The following is a 17704-nucleotide window of genomic DNA, read 5'->3' on the forward strand; positions in this document are numbered from 1 at the left end:
ATAAGTTGATGCCGCTTGGACTGAGAGTTTGTTTCTCTTGAACTTTGTGTTGTCTTTATGTTCAGTTTGATTGCTGAGAAAGTGTGATAACGCTTGGAGTCCTAGAGCACCTGCACTCTAGACCGAACCTATTAAAAGTTCCTTGTTTTCATTTATTTTCCCATGGATCCTCACTCAGCTAACAAGCTAGGTATGACTGAACTTCTGTTGGACACATGATTGATGGTATTAGAAGATAGGGTACAGTTCCTGAATGATAGTAATTACCTGATGGGAATACTCTCTACGGGAGGAAAAATGTAGATAAACTGGCATTACCATAAGAATGTTGTGCCTTATGTTTCCAAACCTTGTCCATGTTCAATGGCAGTAGGAAAAACAGATGTCATATAACAGGATGCAGCCAAGGGCCTTTCTTTTTTCCTTTCTCCCTTTTATATGTTGTTTGGGGCCCTATTAGATAATTTATTTCTAGAATCTCACTGATAGGTGTACGTTGGGCAAGGCTTGAACCCCAAAAGGGTTGGACCTGATTGAATGTCATGCTGGACTGGCAAAAGAAAGTGCTGAGATTCAGGGAGAAGGAAAATAAGAAACTGAGGGCAGCAAATGGGGGCAGGGAGAATAGAACTCTACTGCTAACATGGCTCTGGGTGAAAAGGGGCTGCTTTGGTTTTTGGCTTTCAGACCTGAGTTTAAATCCTTATCTTGCTTTAGGTTGGGTTTGGCCACTGGCCTGAAATTTTAGGGGGCTTTGAACCAATTGTATGCTTCTACTCATTGATACATGTATTTTGATTCCAAATACTCAATGCTGATATATTTTTATAAATTTTAACTTATGAACATGATTTATCACTGATATTTTTATGTATCTAACCTATAAACATTGATTCTTTATTGGTTAATTTTTTGTTGGTTCTTTAACACATTTTTTCTTCCCTTTTCTTTTTATTCTTTTTTCCTTTTTTTTTCTTTTTCATTTTAGATGCTGATGACGGTTTCTTAGGGCCCTTGTTGACAAGAAATTCTATCTACTATGAACTCAAAACTTATGACAAGTAACACGAGTAAAATTGAAGAACATGTAGTCACAAAACCACAAGTCAACCTTCATAGGACATCTTCAAAAGAATGTTGATGTAGGTTGGAAATAGAATACACATGGAACCAAAAAAGAAGTAAAATATGAATGAAAATGCGTCACTGAGCTTGGGAAGCATGGTCATGAATTTTATGTGGTCTTCTCTAGTGGCCTGCAAAATATTGCAGCATTGGCCACTAGGCTACGCACACTTGGGCTACCACTCAAAACACTGTTCCTATGACTATATTTGCAATCAAAGTACACTTGATATCTTATGCACAACGTGGTCAATGCCATATGAGTGGGCACATGGGGGTTGTTAATGCTTGTGACAAACCCACATGGGGTTTCTCATTTTTAGTCAAGGCATGCCCTTCTCGAATGACCTGTTTGAGGAGACAACTGCCAAACAACAGCCTGGAGAAGAAGGCTAAAGGATGAATGTCCTTAATGTCCCAAAGGACTTTATCTTATGTCTATCCAGATGGCTGTTTAATGTTATGAATCCATGTGAAGGGATCTTGAAGCACTGTTGGGAACAGTTAGTCATAGGATTTTAGTGGGGTCAGAAAGCATAGTTTTATTCAGTCTGTTGAATGCTTGATTCAACTCTATTGCATTTTTTTTCTTTCTTTCAATGGAAGACACTACTGCTGGAAGCAATTAATCATGACATTGGTCCCCAGAATATGATTGTTATTCCTCAATTAAGAAATGGATTCACATGAGTTAACAAGGGCTTCAGAGTTAGAACCATACACAGGAATGCAAAGAAATTCCTTTCTGTTGATCAAAAGTTAGGATTGTTGTTTCACTCCTGTTATCATCTCTTTTTACCTCATCTTTTCTCTTTCTTTTCATTCTTTTGACCTTTTTACTCCTTTGTCCATTTATCAATTGTTTTTGAAAACGTGTTTCTCCTTGACTGGGGTGTGCTGGTTATCATTTCTCTCTAGTGATGGGCACTTCTGGTGGTTCAGGATAATGCATGGAACTATTCTCATCTGCGATAATGGAAATTAAAGATGGCCATAGTACTCACACAAAGAAGAAAAAAGAAGGGTGATTGGCCTAGGAGGATGTTCATGTATAGAAATGAGGATAAAAATCGAAGGTGGTTTTGCCTCCATTCTTGGAAAGGACAGGGTATTGGGGCCACATGCAAATTGTTGAATGTCTAATATATTGTGGATGACCATATTGGAGAGAACTGATCCCAAGGAAAAGTGAACACGAAGTACTTGAGATTGTTTTCAGTAGTGGTCCATTTGATGCCTTCCACCTGAGCCATAAACTGTATCTTTCTGGGACATGATGGTACCCAATGGGCGATAAAGATATTTTTAGCTCTTTGTGCCTGGAACTGGTCAGAACTTAAAGAGATTTCTCCACTGACTGAACTAAAGATCTAAAAAAGGAAGGATAGAGAGCCAAAACTAATAGAGATGAGAGAATGGTTTCTTTCACCTGCCTTGGTTGAAATGAACAGAGAGAGAGCCCTCTGCTGTATTCAATGAATTAGCCACAAAAAGCAACTTACTTTACAGATTCTTTGGTTGATTCCCTCTTTTTCTCCTCACATTTGTTCATTTCTGAAAACTACTCTTTGAACCCAAGTTTGGCAAAAGCAGAGGGGTACTCCAAAAGTGAGGGATGGATGGATGGATTTGATCGCTTTGTGTCGTCATCATTTTATCTTTTCCAATGCCTTATCTCTACTATTTGGTACTGGGCGGCTTGAATCTTGTTCCTTTTTTCACAGCCTCTCAATGATGTTTCAGCCTAGAGCTTTCTGTTCCCATTCAAATGCACAAATTTCAATTTTCATGGTATTTTACCTCTTGAGATGCCCTGTATAGGTTTCACTTATTCTATCTGTTCTTGCCATATAAATTGCCCAAGAGTGTGAGCTGTAGTAGAAGATAAAAGAGAAAGGTTGAAAGATTTGAAAACTGACACAGTTTGTTGTGAAGATTACACACAAGATGCAGTGGAAGAAAGCCGATGGACCCAAAAGCCAAATGTTTCGCCGACAAGTTGGTTTTATTTATAGATTTTGGACTGTGTGAGTGGGGAAGACCTTGTTTATTCATCGCTTGGCTTTTTCCACAATTATTATAAAGCCCACATCAGTACAGGCGGAAGATATATAGAAATCAAATGAACACCTCTTTAGATGCATATACACATAGGCGTGACACACACAACCCATTTCCTTTTAGTATTTTAATATTTCTGATGTGTGGATATGTGATGAGATTGAAATAATGGACTTAAATCTGAACCATAATTTTGAAAAGTTTGTTAGATTATCGCTTCAACTTTCAACTTTCAACTTTCAAGTGATTGGTGGGTCCACAGACTTTTGTTTTGAAAAGGTAGGACACTGAAACTGATAGTGATTTGCTCAGTGTGAATGTGATCTTGTATCCTGTATCATCTTTTGGACTAACCCAAATGTATATGCAATGCTCCTAATTAGTCAAAATAAGTAATCCTTATTATTATTATTTATGGGGGTATGGATTAAAAACATTAGTACTTCCAGGGAGTATAACTTGAATTGAAATAGGGTATGGATAATTACAGAGGGGGTGAATTGGAATTGGAAGAGAACAAGTATATGATTTGAAGGATAAACAGGAGATTTGATTGTCCATTAGGGAATGGAAGGGCATATTGAGTTGAGAAATTGACAAATAAACGTTAAATCGGACTGGATTAAATGGACAACACTCGTACCTTTCTCTGTAGCCATGATGTTAAAAACGGACTCTCCTTCAATCTTTATGCTTGCTTGAGGAAGAAAAATAAACTTATATACGCCATTTTAGGCCCTTAGGCCCAAGGAAAAATTGAAGAAAAAGTGTGTTGCAACCAACAAAAATCAAAAGGGGCAAGAAAAGGAAAAGGAATCCAATAGCATACCTAATGTTGTTGCACTTCAGAAACAGTGGAATCCATCTTTATATTTCACCATTTATTGTTTCTTTGGGCGGATATGCTATCTCCCACCAAGGCCAAAATAACAAGTGTTGGAAAATTTGGTTGTCTCACTCACTTCTGATCATCAGCAAATTGGTTTAGTATATCCCAAAATTCCCATTACAAAAGGCATTCCACCCTCTAATGTTTTTTCCTTTTCCAGATTTGTCAGATGCCAACAACTCCTTAAATTCCAAGTTCCTGTCTTGAGAAAACACATTTTTCCAATAATGTGATTCTAAAATCCCGGAACCCTAGGGTAGGGTATGAGAATGACTGGGAAATGGGTTATCTGGGCAGCCAAAAGAGTCCCCAGTGTTTGTACGTATCAGGTGATACTAGGGGTAAAATTATACAGTAAAGTGCCAGTGGAAGTTGGAACAAAATCAATTCTACATCACAATTATTTTGATCTCAAAATCGGGGCTTTAAGAATCAAAGCTGGCTCTAATGCCAACAGCACTCGATCGTCCCATTGACTTATTAAAGGTTAAAGAGTGTGTGTGTGTGTGTGAAAGAGAGATTGTTTGCGCGTGTGAGAGTGGAAAAGAAAGCGACAAATACATACCCTTTATGGGAAACTGGGCTGCTATTGTCTTCCCCTTTGTTTTTATAAGAAAAGGCCAGAATAAGTACAAGTGGCTCTTAATGCACTTCTCCTACTGTACATACACATTGCCCACTACATGTTTGAAGGGACTGACAAGAAGCCCCAACATGAAGACACCCACATAGATATTCTTGCTTGAAAGCAAACACATACATATATATAAAAGGGTGTGGGTTTATTTCTCTTCTACACTATATAAATGGTAAGACCGCAAGACATCAACCATCTTCTTCCAATTCTTTAGCACCATTATTTGCACTTGTTTGTGCCCCACTAACCCCCACAAAGCACTGGATCAAAATCCCTACCACCACTCACGTCGACATCTCCATTCTACATCCAAACTTGTCATTCATTCACTTCTTTATACAGGAAAGTTATTATATTTCCATGTATATCTACTTGACAAGAAAGAGTTTACTGATTGGGAGACATTATAGAGGAAATGGCCAAATGTGGAAGTGGGGATCAGTGATTTGCCAGTGTAGACATTTTTTCCCTCATGATTCTGATTCTATCTGTTTAGATTCAATGGTTAAAGAAATTAAGAGATGATATACATTGTTTCTACCCATAAGAAGGTATTTGATGGAGAATAATCTAAAAGACACCATAATTACAAAATCACATTAACTTGAGGAGATTCAATCGGCAGATAAGAAGCACTGATGGCAGGCAGTTTAAATAAATGGTGAGGTTATGATTTATGATTGACCACTGCAGGGGGAAATTGTTGGGTTGTCAACCTTGTATTCTTTACTTACTCAAAAGAGAACCATGTAAAGTCCCTGTGATTTGAGGAGAGAAAAAGGAAAAGGCGAGAAAGATTAAAGTGGGGAATCCTAAGCTTGACAAAGGCAACAGTAAAGATGACGTCAACATTGTCCCCTCGAATACCAAGCATCACTGGGTGGGGACACTGAATAGAAATCAGATAAATTTTAAAAACATCTAATCTCACTTTCTTTCCCCTTTGTGATGCCTCTCCCTTCTCCTCTCCTCTCCATTTATTTACTATATTTTCCTCTTGGATCCAAACTCTATTCCCAGTTGGTAGTATCCGTCCACAACGCCCTTCCATCCAAACTTTATTTCCAATTTAGGGGTTGTGGAGAAATGATTTTCCATGGGGAAGGAGCTGAAACATCAGTCAACAAACAGCAAGGTGGACTGAGGATAAGTGAGAACGGAGATGAAGGAGCTGAAGAAGATAATCCAGGTGAGTGGCTGAATTTAAGCCTGGGTAGGAATTTGCCGTCTACAGCTCTAGACTCAGACCCGCAATCAAGACCAACTTCTTCCAAGGTTTTCTCATGTAACTTCTGTATGAGGAAGTTCTACAGTTCACAAGCATTAGGGGGTCACCAAAATGCTCACAAGCGGGAGAGAGGTGCAGCTAGAAGATATCAGTCTCATAGGATGATGGCCATGATGGGTTTGCCCATGAATACACCTATCAGGTCACTTGGCGTCCGCCCCCATTCACTAGTGCAGAAACCAAACAGAGATGGAACTGCAATTGTGGCGAGATTTGATGATTCCAACACGGGCTTTGGAATGACATGGACACCCTTCACACTAGAGGAAACGATGGACGTGATGTGGCCCGGAAGCTACCGCTTGGAACAACAACCATCAGAGCAAACATCAGAGCCACTTAAGCTCGACTTAAATCTCCGGCTCTAACAGACCCTTCATCAGCCCTTGTCCAGAATTGTCCATCTCGGTTCATTTCTGTAATAACAGTTCTTGTTTTGTTCTTCCATCAAAAAACATGTACTGTGTACTAACTTAGGTATGAGCCAAACAACTTTGAAGAGTCAAAAATCCATGCCTGGGGTTCTGCCTAATATCTCTAGAAGAAACACTAGGAATATACTACTGTTTATGCATATGCAGGCTTTTTAGTACAAGAAACCTAGAGCTCAACCACACTTTTCAGCTATTCTCAACTCCTCAATGCCTGAAATAATTCCTGCTGCACCTAACATGTAAACCAGGTTTGTAAATGTGTGTATCTTTTTTTCTTTCTTTTTCTTAAATCAATTATAAGTATTGTGCTATAGCTTCATTCCATTTTCTTTCATCATTCATCAATCTATGCTTACCCAGCTAGAGGGGGGTTGCAAAAGATGAGCAGTACACGTACTCTGTAAACTAATCATTGGGGAGAAGCAACGAATTCTGAAAGGGGAAAATGTGCAAATTATTTGGAGTGGGCCATGGTTGAAGCCTGATGACCACACATTTCGAAATTTATTAACACATTATTGTTCCATAGGTATGTAGAAGCTTCAGAAAAGGTCCATACTGAACATGCGCACATGGGTTGTAATCTAAATGAGAAGGAACATTAAGAAGTGCCTTATCATACCTTACCCCATAACCTGTCCTAAGAGGCCAAAAGGATGACGGCAAAGAAGAAAAGAATTCCACCCCTCTTTTTTGGTGTTATTTTATTTATGACAAGTAGGGGATTTTTCTTTTCTTTTCTATTTTTAATTATCTTTTGAGGGGAGATGATGTAAGCTACTCTTGCTTCTGAAACTCGTCCACCCCTGCATTTTCCTTTTTAATTTTCATTCCTAAACTAAAACTAATTCACATGGAATCACGTGTCATGAATCATCTAGCAGCGAAAAACCAGCTGTATGCGTATAGGTGGGATATACGCAAATGACACCATAGATGAAGGACAGTGATGTGTGACGAACAAAATCAAGAAGCATTTGATGGGAATGCCTAGGATACTAATGCACTGGCTCCTTATAAATTCTGTGTCAAATTGAATGGGTAGTCCAGAATTCATGCTCGTAAAGTTTTAAATGTAAGTTTTTATTCACCTGTCTGCCTAACACAATCATCCCCCTCCCCACTCTAAATTTAGGGTTGATGTTGTTCATCCTAATGGCTTTTGGGTTATAGTTGGTTTTGTTGGATAAGTTTATGTCACGCAAGGCTTTCAGGATTTATGATCTTTGAAAGTTGAGCTACATTCAGTGCCAGAGTAAGTGAGCATTTCATGTCTGAACTAAAATAACTTCTTCAATGTTCAGTGATCCTCCCAGCACTATATCTTTGCCAAGCTCTGCCACATGTTCAATCGGATGCATTTGTGATAGAATCTTATTTTGCAAATATCTAAGTCATGATTGATTCCTATTTCGAAAATACCAAAATTCATCACTTACAGTTCTCCCCAAAATGTGCTCTTCTTGTAGTTGATCATGACTGCATTCTTCCTTTCTCAACTCACCAGTCATCCATCTCAATGCTCTTTTCAGTGATGCAGATCTTAATCTTTCTTGAAACAGCATTTTAATTATGTTTTACCATTTTTCGCTCCAAATTAATAGGTTCTCAGTCATCCATCACCCCCTCACAGGATAAGGCCCTAAACGTTGATATTCACAAAGAGATCAAGGGTCCAAGAAAAAGATGTTGACAGCAATATTGGCAATTTTAGAAATACCTTGCCTCTCTTGATTACATGTAAGTCAACTTCAGCTAAGAATTTTTTCCCTCTTTTGATAGATAAAGAAGAAAATATACTAAAAAGAAGCATTAAAAGAGCGACTCAAGGTATGCAATACCTATACACCATAGAAAACAAATTCAGCTAAGATTTTTGCTCTTTTTTTTTCTTCTTTTCTTTTTGACCTAATAAGAAAGATCCCAAGAGACCATACCCATCTCATTGAGTTTTAAATACATAAATCAAACTACCATAGTGTTAAACTAGAGGGGGCAGACCCACGATTGAAGTTTGACTTATGAGAGTGTCATGAAGAATGAAAGGGATGTCACCTGAGGCTAATTTTCTTCTAAGTTGCAGAAGAATGTGCAATCTATAATCTAATAAGATTTAAGGTGAAAAAAAGGCTCCTGACTTCGATAGATAAAAGTCACATAGGCATCTGTACAATTCCTTCTACAAATGATCACAGTTATGAACATCTACTCTGTCCTTGCCTTTATATTCTCATAATACTTGTTAATAACCTTCTCCAACGCATCCTTATCACATTCAAATTCCTGCTTCCCAATTTTCAATGCCCCCTTTGGTCACTTTCACTTTCGACATTGCATTTTTTCTGGTAACCACAGTATAAACATTAAAACAGGAGATTGTTTTCTTAAGTGTCTGTTCATGTACGGCATGCTGGTTCTTCTTTTGCCTGACTAGATTATTTAAGAAAATAACTTGCTAATCAAACAAAAGAGATGATGTAACATGAATATACATGCAAAATAGAATCCACTGAAAAGCATTTCTGAATTCTCTCTGAATATAACATAGGTATGATTTGAGCCCCTTTTGCATGAAAAGAAAATACAGTTTCCTCCATGATGAAGTAATCTTGAGGATGAGTTTCATCCTTACCAGTTACTCCACCTTAAGCTTTTGGGTCTTATGCATGATGATGGGAAGCCTCTGGCTGATGGTGCTTGGATCATTATATGCAGCAGAATCAGAAGGATATCCTTTCTGGATCATTTAATTAGATCAATCAATGAACTGAAAATCCCTCATAATTACAATATTAATCAAGCGAAACCAATTATTAATTCATTTTGAATAACTAAACAAGGTAACAACAGGAAAAGGAAATACAAAAGCAGAAGTCAATATGCTGGATGACACTTTCAGATCTATACCTAAAAGATTTCGCATACCTCAACAAGGAATACCATGTTAAACAACGTCTATGGCATGCCTCTAGACTCCATTAGTCATGGTTTTAGAATTCCATAAACCTCCACTTCTGCACTAGTCTGAAGTTTCCAGGCAAGATTCAATTTAGGATGAAATTTTATGATGGTACCTTTTCTTTTGTAAGAAAAAAAATGAAGAAATGTTGATTATATGTTGCCTTGATTTGGGTTTGGGTATCGGGTATTTGGTATGGATATGTGTCTAGGTGTTTAATCTTTCATACTTGCAAATTTTAAAGTATATAAACTTGGCTAAAACCATCTCAATAATCAATTAGAAATGAATTAAAAGTGAAAGTATCTTTGATAAGGACTCATCTTTTTTATTCCTATCTTTTCTTTCTTATCCTAAAATACTCTTATAAAGGTTCATAGCAAATTCTCTCTTCTCAATGTTATTGTCTACTGAGGAAATTCAATAAAAATAAATAAATAAATCAATCAATTAAAATCAAACAGCCATATCCCAAGCAAGGGTATTGGAAAAGAACCCCATACTCATGCTCACACCCTTGTCATGCCATGTCAACTCGGGTATGTCAGGTGATATTGGAGATTCCAGATATTATTGGCCAACCGTAGAAAAGGGAGGCACATAACAAAGGGAACATCAAAAACAACCATTTGCAAAACTGGACCTTTGTCAAGGCTGCCAAAACTTAAGCAACAATTCAAAGTCAATTTGAAAGAGAAAAGAAAAAAGAAAAAAGATTATCTCTACAAGAGATCACCTACACAAAATTTCTGAAACCACATATAACTCGAATTGATATTTGGTTCCATACTTCTAGAACTTCCAAGTCCACTTATGAAGCAAAAGAGGCTCAACCTTTTCTCCTTCCCACTAATGCAGTTAAAGAAGTTCAATGTCTCCCTTTTGTTTTAACTTCCTTTGAACAGATTTTTTTATAGGTAAATTTTTTTTCCCATTGGGAAAACTTGAAACCTCCCACAAACTATCCCCATCCGTTTATCACTTGAGCCAGGCCTCAAGGGCCTTCTTTTGAACAGAAAATCAAAGTCAAATCCAAAAAGCAGTCCAAAGTTTTGCAAAAAGAATTTACACTAAATGAATTCTGATCCTCCAAACAAGCAGCCTGAATAAGAGCAATTTTTTTTTTCCTTTTAAATGTTCCACTAAAGCTCTAAACAATTTTTTTTTATCAAGAATCTTTCATACAGAAAGTTGGAAACAAAATTGGAAATCCCCCAAGAATTCCTCAAGATTGTTGCAGTGCTTTCCCAGAAGAAAGATTAAACAAGCTAATGCAGAAATGCAACAAACTCAAGATCCAGGTAAGATTGGTTGGTTTTCCCCAAATCATCCTTAACTGCTTTCTAATCACTCACCAAGTCCTACAAAGAGAACATTAGAACCTTTTCATGACAGGCCAAATATATAATGATGTTCACCCTCCATGGCTCAAACTAGCAAAGTTTTTTAGCTCAGCTATTAACAAGTCCATGAAATTTAACCAGGTGATCACTCCCATAACACCCAGAAGGAGACACAACAATTACTATGGCAACATAAAACCCCATAGAAGGAAAACTTCTTAATAGCAACTAGAAAAGACATAACTAACATCTCAACACAGAGACAGAGAAAGAGAAAGAGAGTCAACTTAGAGAGAGACTAGGAAAAGACAAATAACTATCGTCTCGACCTACAGAGAGCAGCAGGGAGAGTGAGATTTAACTTACAGAGAGACTGGACAAGGCATAGAACTAAGTCTCAACTTAAAGAGAGAGAGAGAGTCTCAGTCAACTTAGAGACTAGAGAAGACATATATAACTATTGTCTCAACTTAGACAGAGACAGACAAAGACAGAAAGGTTATTTTGGCCACCTTAAAACCCATAAAAGTGGAACTTATTAATAGCAACTAGAATAGACATACAACTATAGTATCAACTTAGGGAATATAATGCTGCAAGCACACACACACACACACACACACACACACACACACACAGATTACTTTGGCCACCTAAAAACCCACAGAAGCAGAACTTCTTGATAGCAACTAGAAAAGACATATGACTATCATTTCAACTAAGAGAATAGAATGTTGCGCGCACACAGGGATCATATTCTTACTGCAGATAAAGCTTGGAATGTAGCTTCTCTCCAGCAGCTTTCCCGAAGAATGATGGGGTTTGCATCATCCTTAAAAATGCAATGCATGCGAGTGTCCCTCAATCTCATAAGCACTCCATCGACTCTAAGCTGAAAGAAGAACTGAATCAGTGGCTGATGCAGAAATAGTCATATCGGAGCAACAAGGTCTAACAATAAATATTTTAGTGTTTTATATTGGAGGATAGGACCCTTATTCAATGATTCAAGTCTGGAGCCAACAAATATTTTATAAAAGGGGTCCTTTTCCCTCCTTTTTTGATAGAAAAATGTTTTATAAATTGTTTGAGTGAAGCTGTTCCTTGCTTAAAACTATGACAAAATTGAAGGGAGACTAACTCACCCAGAAACGCAAGAGAAGAAACCAACAAGTTGGCATGACTCTCTACAAAGTCACAAAATAATTTGATCAGTCCTCAGCCATCCTAATATTATGCAGGAATCAGATCCATACCAGGTACAAATCGTAAGAGATTCAAGATTACCACTTTCACAGTTAAAAGTGACACTCCATTATCAGCCAATTCATCTTCATATAAGATTACCTGTTGAGTAAAAATTGTTACTTTGGTCATGGGAGATAAATATGCATACAAGGGACAGAAATATCTCACAGCTCCTGGTCATTAGCCAAGGTGCACACCTCATCATAAAAAAGAATAGGCTCTTTTGATGCTAGTGAAGCCACATCAATTTTTTCATTACATTCCTCCCAACAAAGAGTGCAGCTCCCCAGTGATTCTTCCCCTCTTCCATGCTGATATTTAAAGGAAGAAAAGAAAGAAGGCCAATCAAAATAGCATTATCAAAATAGTGGTAAACCTCTGGATTCAAAGCCATAAGCACATTCCCTTATGTTCTTAGAAATGTGTAGTTTAACTGCATCCTGAAATGTAAGAAACTAAATGTAAGGAATGCACACTTGGGGAAGGATTCTCATGACAAAATATAAAGAGTACAAGCACATGCTATCACCATATAGAAAAATTTTCACTCAGTATGCACCTTCTCTTGTTCTATCTCAAGTGTTTGACTTCCACAGTAAGGCGTTGTGAATGTATAGTCATAATCTAGTATCACTTGCTGGAAGGGTTTGCTGCAATTCAAAAAATGAATGTCAGACCTGCCAGCAATATGTCTTGGTTTTATCAGATTAAACAATTTGATTGAGGAAGATAAGAAAAAATCATTAATATAAAATCAAAGACTCATGATATGTTACATAAAGTTTGAAATGATGGATCAAATTAGTATAAAATCAAATCATTAATGTCAGCCCTTTTGTGCAAGTGGAATTCGTGTTTTGTCAATGAAAGTGGGGCTCCTTGGAAGCAAGTCATTAGTCAAAAGTATGGAGAAGATGTTGTGGGGAGGCATTCATGTGAGGTGAGAGAGAGGTATGGTGTTGGGTTGTGGAAAGCCATAAGAAAGGAGAGAGATCTTTTTAGTAGCAAATTGTCCTTCCAAGTGGGAAATGGTTAGAGAGTGAGATTTTGGAGAGACAAGTGGTGTGGCGATGAGCCACTTTGTGATTCTTTCCCTTCCCTATTTGCTTTCTCCTTGTCTAAGGAAGCTTGGGTGGTAGAGGTTTGGAACCTCAAAGGTGAAGGGGGTGGTTGGACCCCTTGGTTCTCTAGGCCCTTTAATGATTAGGAAATGGAAAGTGTGAAGCGCTTTTTATTGAGGCTCCAAGCAACAAGGGTGCACAAGGATGTGGATGACAAGGTGATTTGGATAGCCATGAGGAGTGGGAACTTTTTGGTCAAATCTCTTTATTCTATTTTGGAGCCCGATGTTCCCTAGTAGCTTTTTTTGCAAATCTTGTGCACCTCCTAAGGTGGCTTTCTTCGATTGGGAGGCGACTTGGGGGAGAATCTTAACTCTGGACCAGGTCCAAAGGAGGGGGTTTTCTTTGGCTAACAAATGTTTTCTTTGTCACTCCAAAGAAGAAACTATTGATCATATTCTTCTTTACTGTGCAAAGTCGCAGGTTCTTTGGCATCTACTTTTTTCTCTCTTTGAGGTATCTTAGGTTCTCTCCTACTCGATTAATGAGACTTTCCTTGGGTGGCATGGGTCCTTCATGGGTAAAGTTCATAAAAAGGGTTGGCAAGTAGCTCCTTTATGTATTTTTTGGTCAATATGGAAGGAAAAGAACTTGTTAACATTTGACAAGGAGGAGTTATCAGTCCAAAGGCTGAATATGTAATTTGTGGTCTTGGTCTAGGGTATTTGTAGATATGTGCCCTAATTCTTTTGTTAGTTTCATTGATTGGTTAGACTCTAAGAAAGGACATGTGATGTTTTTTGTTTCTTCCCTTTTCCCTCTTGGATGGGCCTTTAGGCTTCTGCTATATACTTCCTATATACTTGGGGATTTTTTTTTTTTTTTTTTTTTTACGTCTCCCCTTTATATATATACTTTATGATCTTACCTATCAAAAAAAGGAATTTACACTAATATAGGCCTAAAATTACTTTATTAAATCAGCCACTAATTATAACAAATAAATCAGCAACTAAATCAGTCCCTGATTATAGGCTATGATACCGGATCCTTAAATTTCACTCAACATACCCCTATTGACTGACACTACATGACATAATGTTGGTGTAGGTATGGAATTCCTATTGGACACTCTTACTTTACTTTAGTTGACTGTTTGATTTTCTCGTTAATATCCTTTTATTTTTTCAACTTTCTTAGTAATAATTACATTAGAAAAAAAAAAAAAAAAGTTAGATGAAAATTGAATTTTTATACAAATATTTAGAGATAAAAGGGGGAAAAAAGGGATTAAAGGGAAAAGATAAGAGCTTTTAAAAAGGATATCTTCACTTCCAATTTGTTTTGAATTGATTTTTTTTTTTTTGATTATGCCTATCCCAATACTTGTGCCTTTTTTGGCTCCTTTTAAGCCAAGTCACTATATTAGTATATCCTTAAATTTGAGTTGTGAAAGATTAGATAAGTAGACACATGCTCACATCCGTCACTCATACCAAACCCATGCAGCATAGATTATAGCAAATAAATTAAGTCAACTATACAAAAAAAAACAAATTCAAAGTAAATCCCAGCCTATACAAGTTATATGATTTGACAATACAACACCGATTTTCCAACACTACCCATCAAGTTGGTGAGTAAATATGCCTTATTCCCAGTTGTTTGTGATAGATTGGAATGGTTGAGCTGCAAGTCCCTTGGTCAGTATGTTGGTCCACTGTCTTTTTGAGGATATATAAGGGGTGCATACCAACCCACTATTTAGTTTCTCCTTGATGAAATGAAGATCAACTTTGATGTGGTAAGTTTGATCATATTAAAATGGATTATGGGTCATACCCAACTTTTCGTCACAATAGAGCTTTATAGGGCCTTCCCAACTTACTCTAAGATCAGTAAGAATAATCTTTGTCCAAAGAAGCTCACATAGCCCACATGCAATGGCTCAAAATTCTGCTTTAACACTAGACCTATGGCTCGAAATTCTGCTTCAACACTAGACCTGGCAACCATGTACTGTTACTTGCTCCTCCAGGTTACCAAATTCTTTCCCAAGAAAATACAATACCAGATGTTGACTTCCTATTGGTGATTGATCCTGTCCAATCACCATTTGTATAAACCTCAAGTGTCATCCTCCCAGTTTTCTAAAACAAAATACCATTGCCGTGAGTAATCTCAAGTATCTAAGTATCCAAGTAACTGTCTCCATTGAACCCCCTTGAGATTGTGCATTAATTGGCTCACCACACTAACAACATATGTTATATCAAGTCTATTATGTGATATGTAAATTAGCTTACCTACCACGTATTGATACCTCTCTCTCTCTCTCTCTCAACTAGAGGACTCCTGGATCCTTCATCAAGTTTGTGACCAGCCTCAATATATGAGATGTTCTAGCAAGGAGAGTGAACCCTTAGTTCTAACGCATTTACCATTCCCCAGCAAACCTTATGGAGACACAACAGCTTCTTCAAGCCCAACTACAAGTTCCCATCCCCAGTGAGTGATTACTTTCTAACAATTTTTCCACACTCCACCTAAGCCTTCCCTAGATTCTAATAATCAAATTATAGCCCATATGCAAGACCTGAAGCTAGTGCAGTAGAATCGTAAATAAGTTAACAAAAATAACTAATCCAGATCTTAAAATATGTCCATAGTGAACCAATCTTGAAGAAGTAAGATTAGAAGTGATCAAAGTGGACAAATATAATGATGGGGCTTCAACAGTACCTCCCCTCTTCTAGCTCAATAGTGATTACGAGTCACTAACTTCCTGCTTTAACCTCATCCAGCGATGCATAGTATAAATAGATTTATATGTTACAATAAAGACAAACATATGGGTGATGAAGCTAACCTTCTGAATTTCCATTTTGCTGCCGCAGGAACTTCAACTGGTGGCAAGGCTTCCTGCTTCCATCCAGTTAGAGCATCAAAAGCATTAAAATGAATTTTAATGCCACTGTTCACATGCTTAAGAACTAAAGAACTTTCCCCAAAAACCATCTCCGGCAAGTGTGATGTTTGAAGTTTTTCCTCCCACCTGAAAAACTATCAACAATCAATATAACATTTATCGCATTTAAAAAGTTTCAATATTGTTACATCTCCCAGTTACCCAAAAAACAAAAATATGAAAGAACTTTACAGCATGATCTAAGCCCATGCCAATTAACCCAACATATCACTAGCCGCCATATGTCAACTACTAACGCTTTTGTTATTAACCAACTATTGATAGAGTTGCTTCAAGATTTTCACTTGAAACCACAATCGTGAAGATTAATTGTTGATTCCATGAGAATGGTGTATATGTTTGTCGACGTTGATGATACCAGGCACTAAGTTGAAAATAATACAAGGGTAAATCAAAAGGGAAAAAAAAATAATCAGCAAATACACACCATCCATGACGCTTTGAAGCAATTTTCTTGCTTTTTGAAAGCCGAACCTCCTCTATTTCTCTCTCAAAAAAAAAAAAAATACTTGCACATAGCTCACGAGGACAGTACCCTAAATTCACAACCCAGACAACTACATTTCACAGATGCAATAATTTATTAATCCTTGGAAGGCAATCTGCTTTCGAAAAAAGAAGAAAAATACTTCCAAAATGCGAAAGATCAAAGCCTATACACATATAAAGAGAAGGAGATAGAGAAATCAAACTGTTGGAGGTTTGGAGAGTTGAGAATGGAACGCTTGCGAGACTCGATCTCCCAACCATGGATACGCAATCCATGCCGTCCATCCGTCAACATTTCCGCTCCGGCAGCCTTCAGATCCTTCTCGTCGACCTCCACCTCCATCTTCGATCGCTGCCCGCTGGTTTCCGGTAGCAGTCTCTCTCAGTCGCTTCCTTTCTTCCGTGCGAGTCCAAACAATCTCTCATCGGCGGAGTCAAATATTCGTGAATAATTCTGCAACGCCTGAGGCCCATCTCAGCCCATTTACATAGCGGGCCCAAGAGTGTCCCCACGGCTAAATATCTGAACTTTTGCGAACAATGCAACTAGCCTGGGCCCACTGAAATCCTAAGTAGCCTTGTGGAGGCCCAAGCCCTCATTAATAAGAAATAAAGAAAATGATCTAAAAGTGGAATTCTTAAAAAAAAGGAATAAGTCATATAAAATATTTATGAAACCTATGATATAACAGTGTCTCGTTTGTATTTGAAATCAAATATTATCTTTAAAAATACGGTATAAATATTTCATGTTAGATGAAGTTCGGTTAATCTTATATTTTGATGATAACAAAATAAGTATTAGATTCAATGATTTATAATTTAGTGCGATAGTCAAGAAGATTTTTTTAGAATTATCAAGAATAAGATACAAGAAGACTTAAGAAATGTTATCAAAATCATTTTTAGGTAATATTTTTTTTGTAAGATTATGAGTAGACTAAGTTAGAATTGCGTGTCATTATTATTAAACCGCCTAACAGTCCAAAACTCATCCAATTAGACTCAAACCGATTTTACTCATTTTAAAAGGACTAATTAGCCCAATTGTTCTATTTTTTTTATAAAAAAAAATATGTATTTTACACCTTGTTCTATTTGTTTTAATTTTTTGTTTCTGAGTGCAAATATCCTTTGTTTGTGTGATTTTCTAGCTCTTAGGAGAAAAAAAGAAGCGATTT

The 17704-nt window shown here is 37.3% G+C and overlaps 2 protein-coding genes across 3 annotated transcripts; one reads left to right on the top strand and one right to left on the bottom strand.

Annotated features, from left to right (window-relative positions):
* The first annotated feature begins 5028 nt into the window (after nt 1-5028).
* Nucleotides 5029-6753, top strand: LOC100264703 (zinc finger protein KNUCKLES). Its single transcript, XM_002270498.4, has one exon. The coding sequence runs from the start codon at nt 5661-5663 to the stop codon at nt 6366-6368; it is 708 nt and encodes a 235-aa protein (XP_002270534.2). The 5' UTR covers nt 5029-5660; the 3' UTR covers nt 6369-6753.
* A 406-nt stretch (nt 6754-7159) lies between these two features.
* LOC100255906 (TIP41-like protein) lies at nt 7160-17034 on the bottom strand. Of its 2 annotated transcripts, XM_010649650.3 has the most exons (8): nt 16727-17034; nt 15915-16100; nt 12544-12634; nt 12182-12295; nt 12024-12083; nt 11882-11923; nt 11500-11628; nt 7160-9171 (listed from the first exon to the last, which is right to left on the bottom strand). In XM_010649650.3, exons 1-8 carry the CDS (start codon nt 16864-16866, stop codon nt 9070-9072), a joined length of 864 nt encoding a protein of 287 aa, XP_010647952.1. In that variant the 5' UTR covers nt 16867-17034; the 3' UTR covers nt 7160-9069. The 2 variants fall into 2 exon arrangements, with proteins under 2 accessions (XP_010647952.1, XP_019074561.1); XM_019219016.2 differs by lacking the exon at nt 12024-12083 and having other exon boundaries at nt 16727-17008.
* Between the last annotated feature and the right edge of the window lie 670 nt (nt 17035-17704).

Source organism: Vitis vinifera, chromosome 3 (genome assembly GCF_030704535.1).
Source record: "Vitis vinifera cultivar Pinot Noir 40024 chromosome 3, ASM3070453v1".
NCBI lineage: Eukaryota > Viridiplantae > Streptophyta > Magnoliopsida > Vitales > Vitaceae > Vitis > Vitis vinifera.

Excerpts from the sequence above, each read along its gene's own strand:
- LOC100255906 (XM_010649650.3), bottom strand. The coding sequence starts at position 16,866 with ATGGAGGTGGAGGTCGACGAGAAGGATCTGAAGGCTGCCGGAGCGGAA. Across the intron at positions 12,084-12,181 it reads CTATTCTTTTTTATGATGAG|GTAATCTTATATGAAGATGA; the intron begins GTGTGCACCTTG and ends TTTACTCAACAG. Across the intron at positions 11,629-11,881 it reads TTCTTCTCTTGCGTTTCTGG|CTTAGAGTCGATGGAGTGCT; the intron begins GTGAGTTAGTCT and ends TTCTTCTTTCAG.
- LOC100264703 (XM_002270498.4), top strand. The coding sequence starts at position 5,661 with ATGCCTCTCCCTTCTCCTCTCCTCTCCATTTATTTACTATATTTTCCT.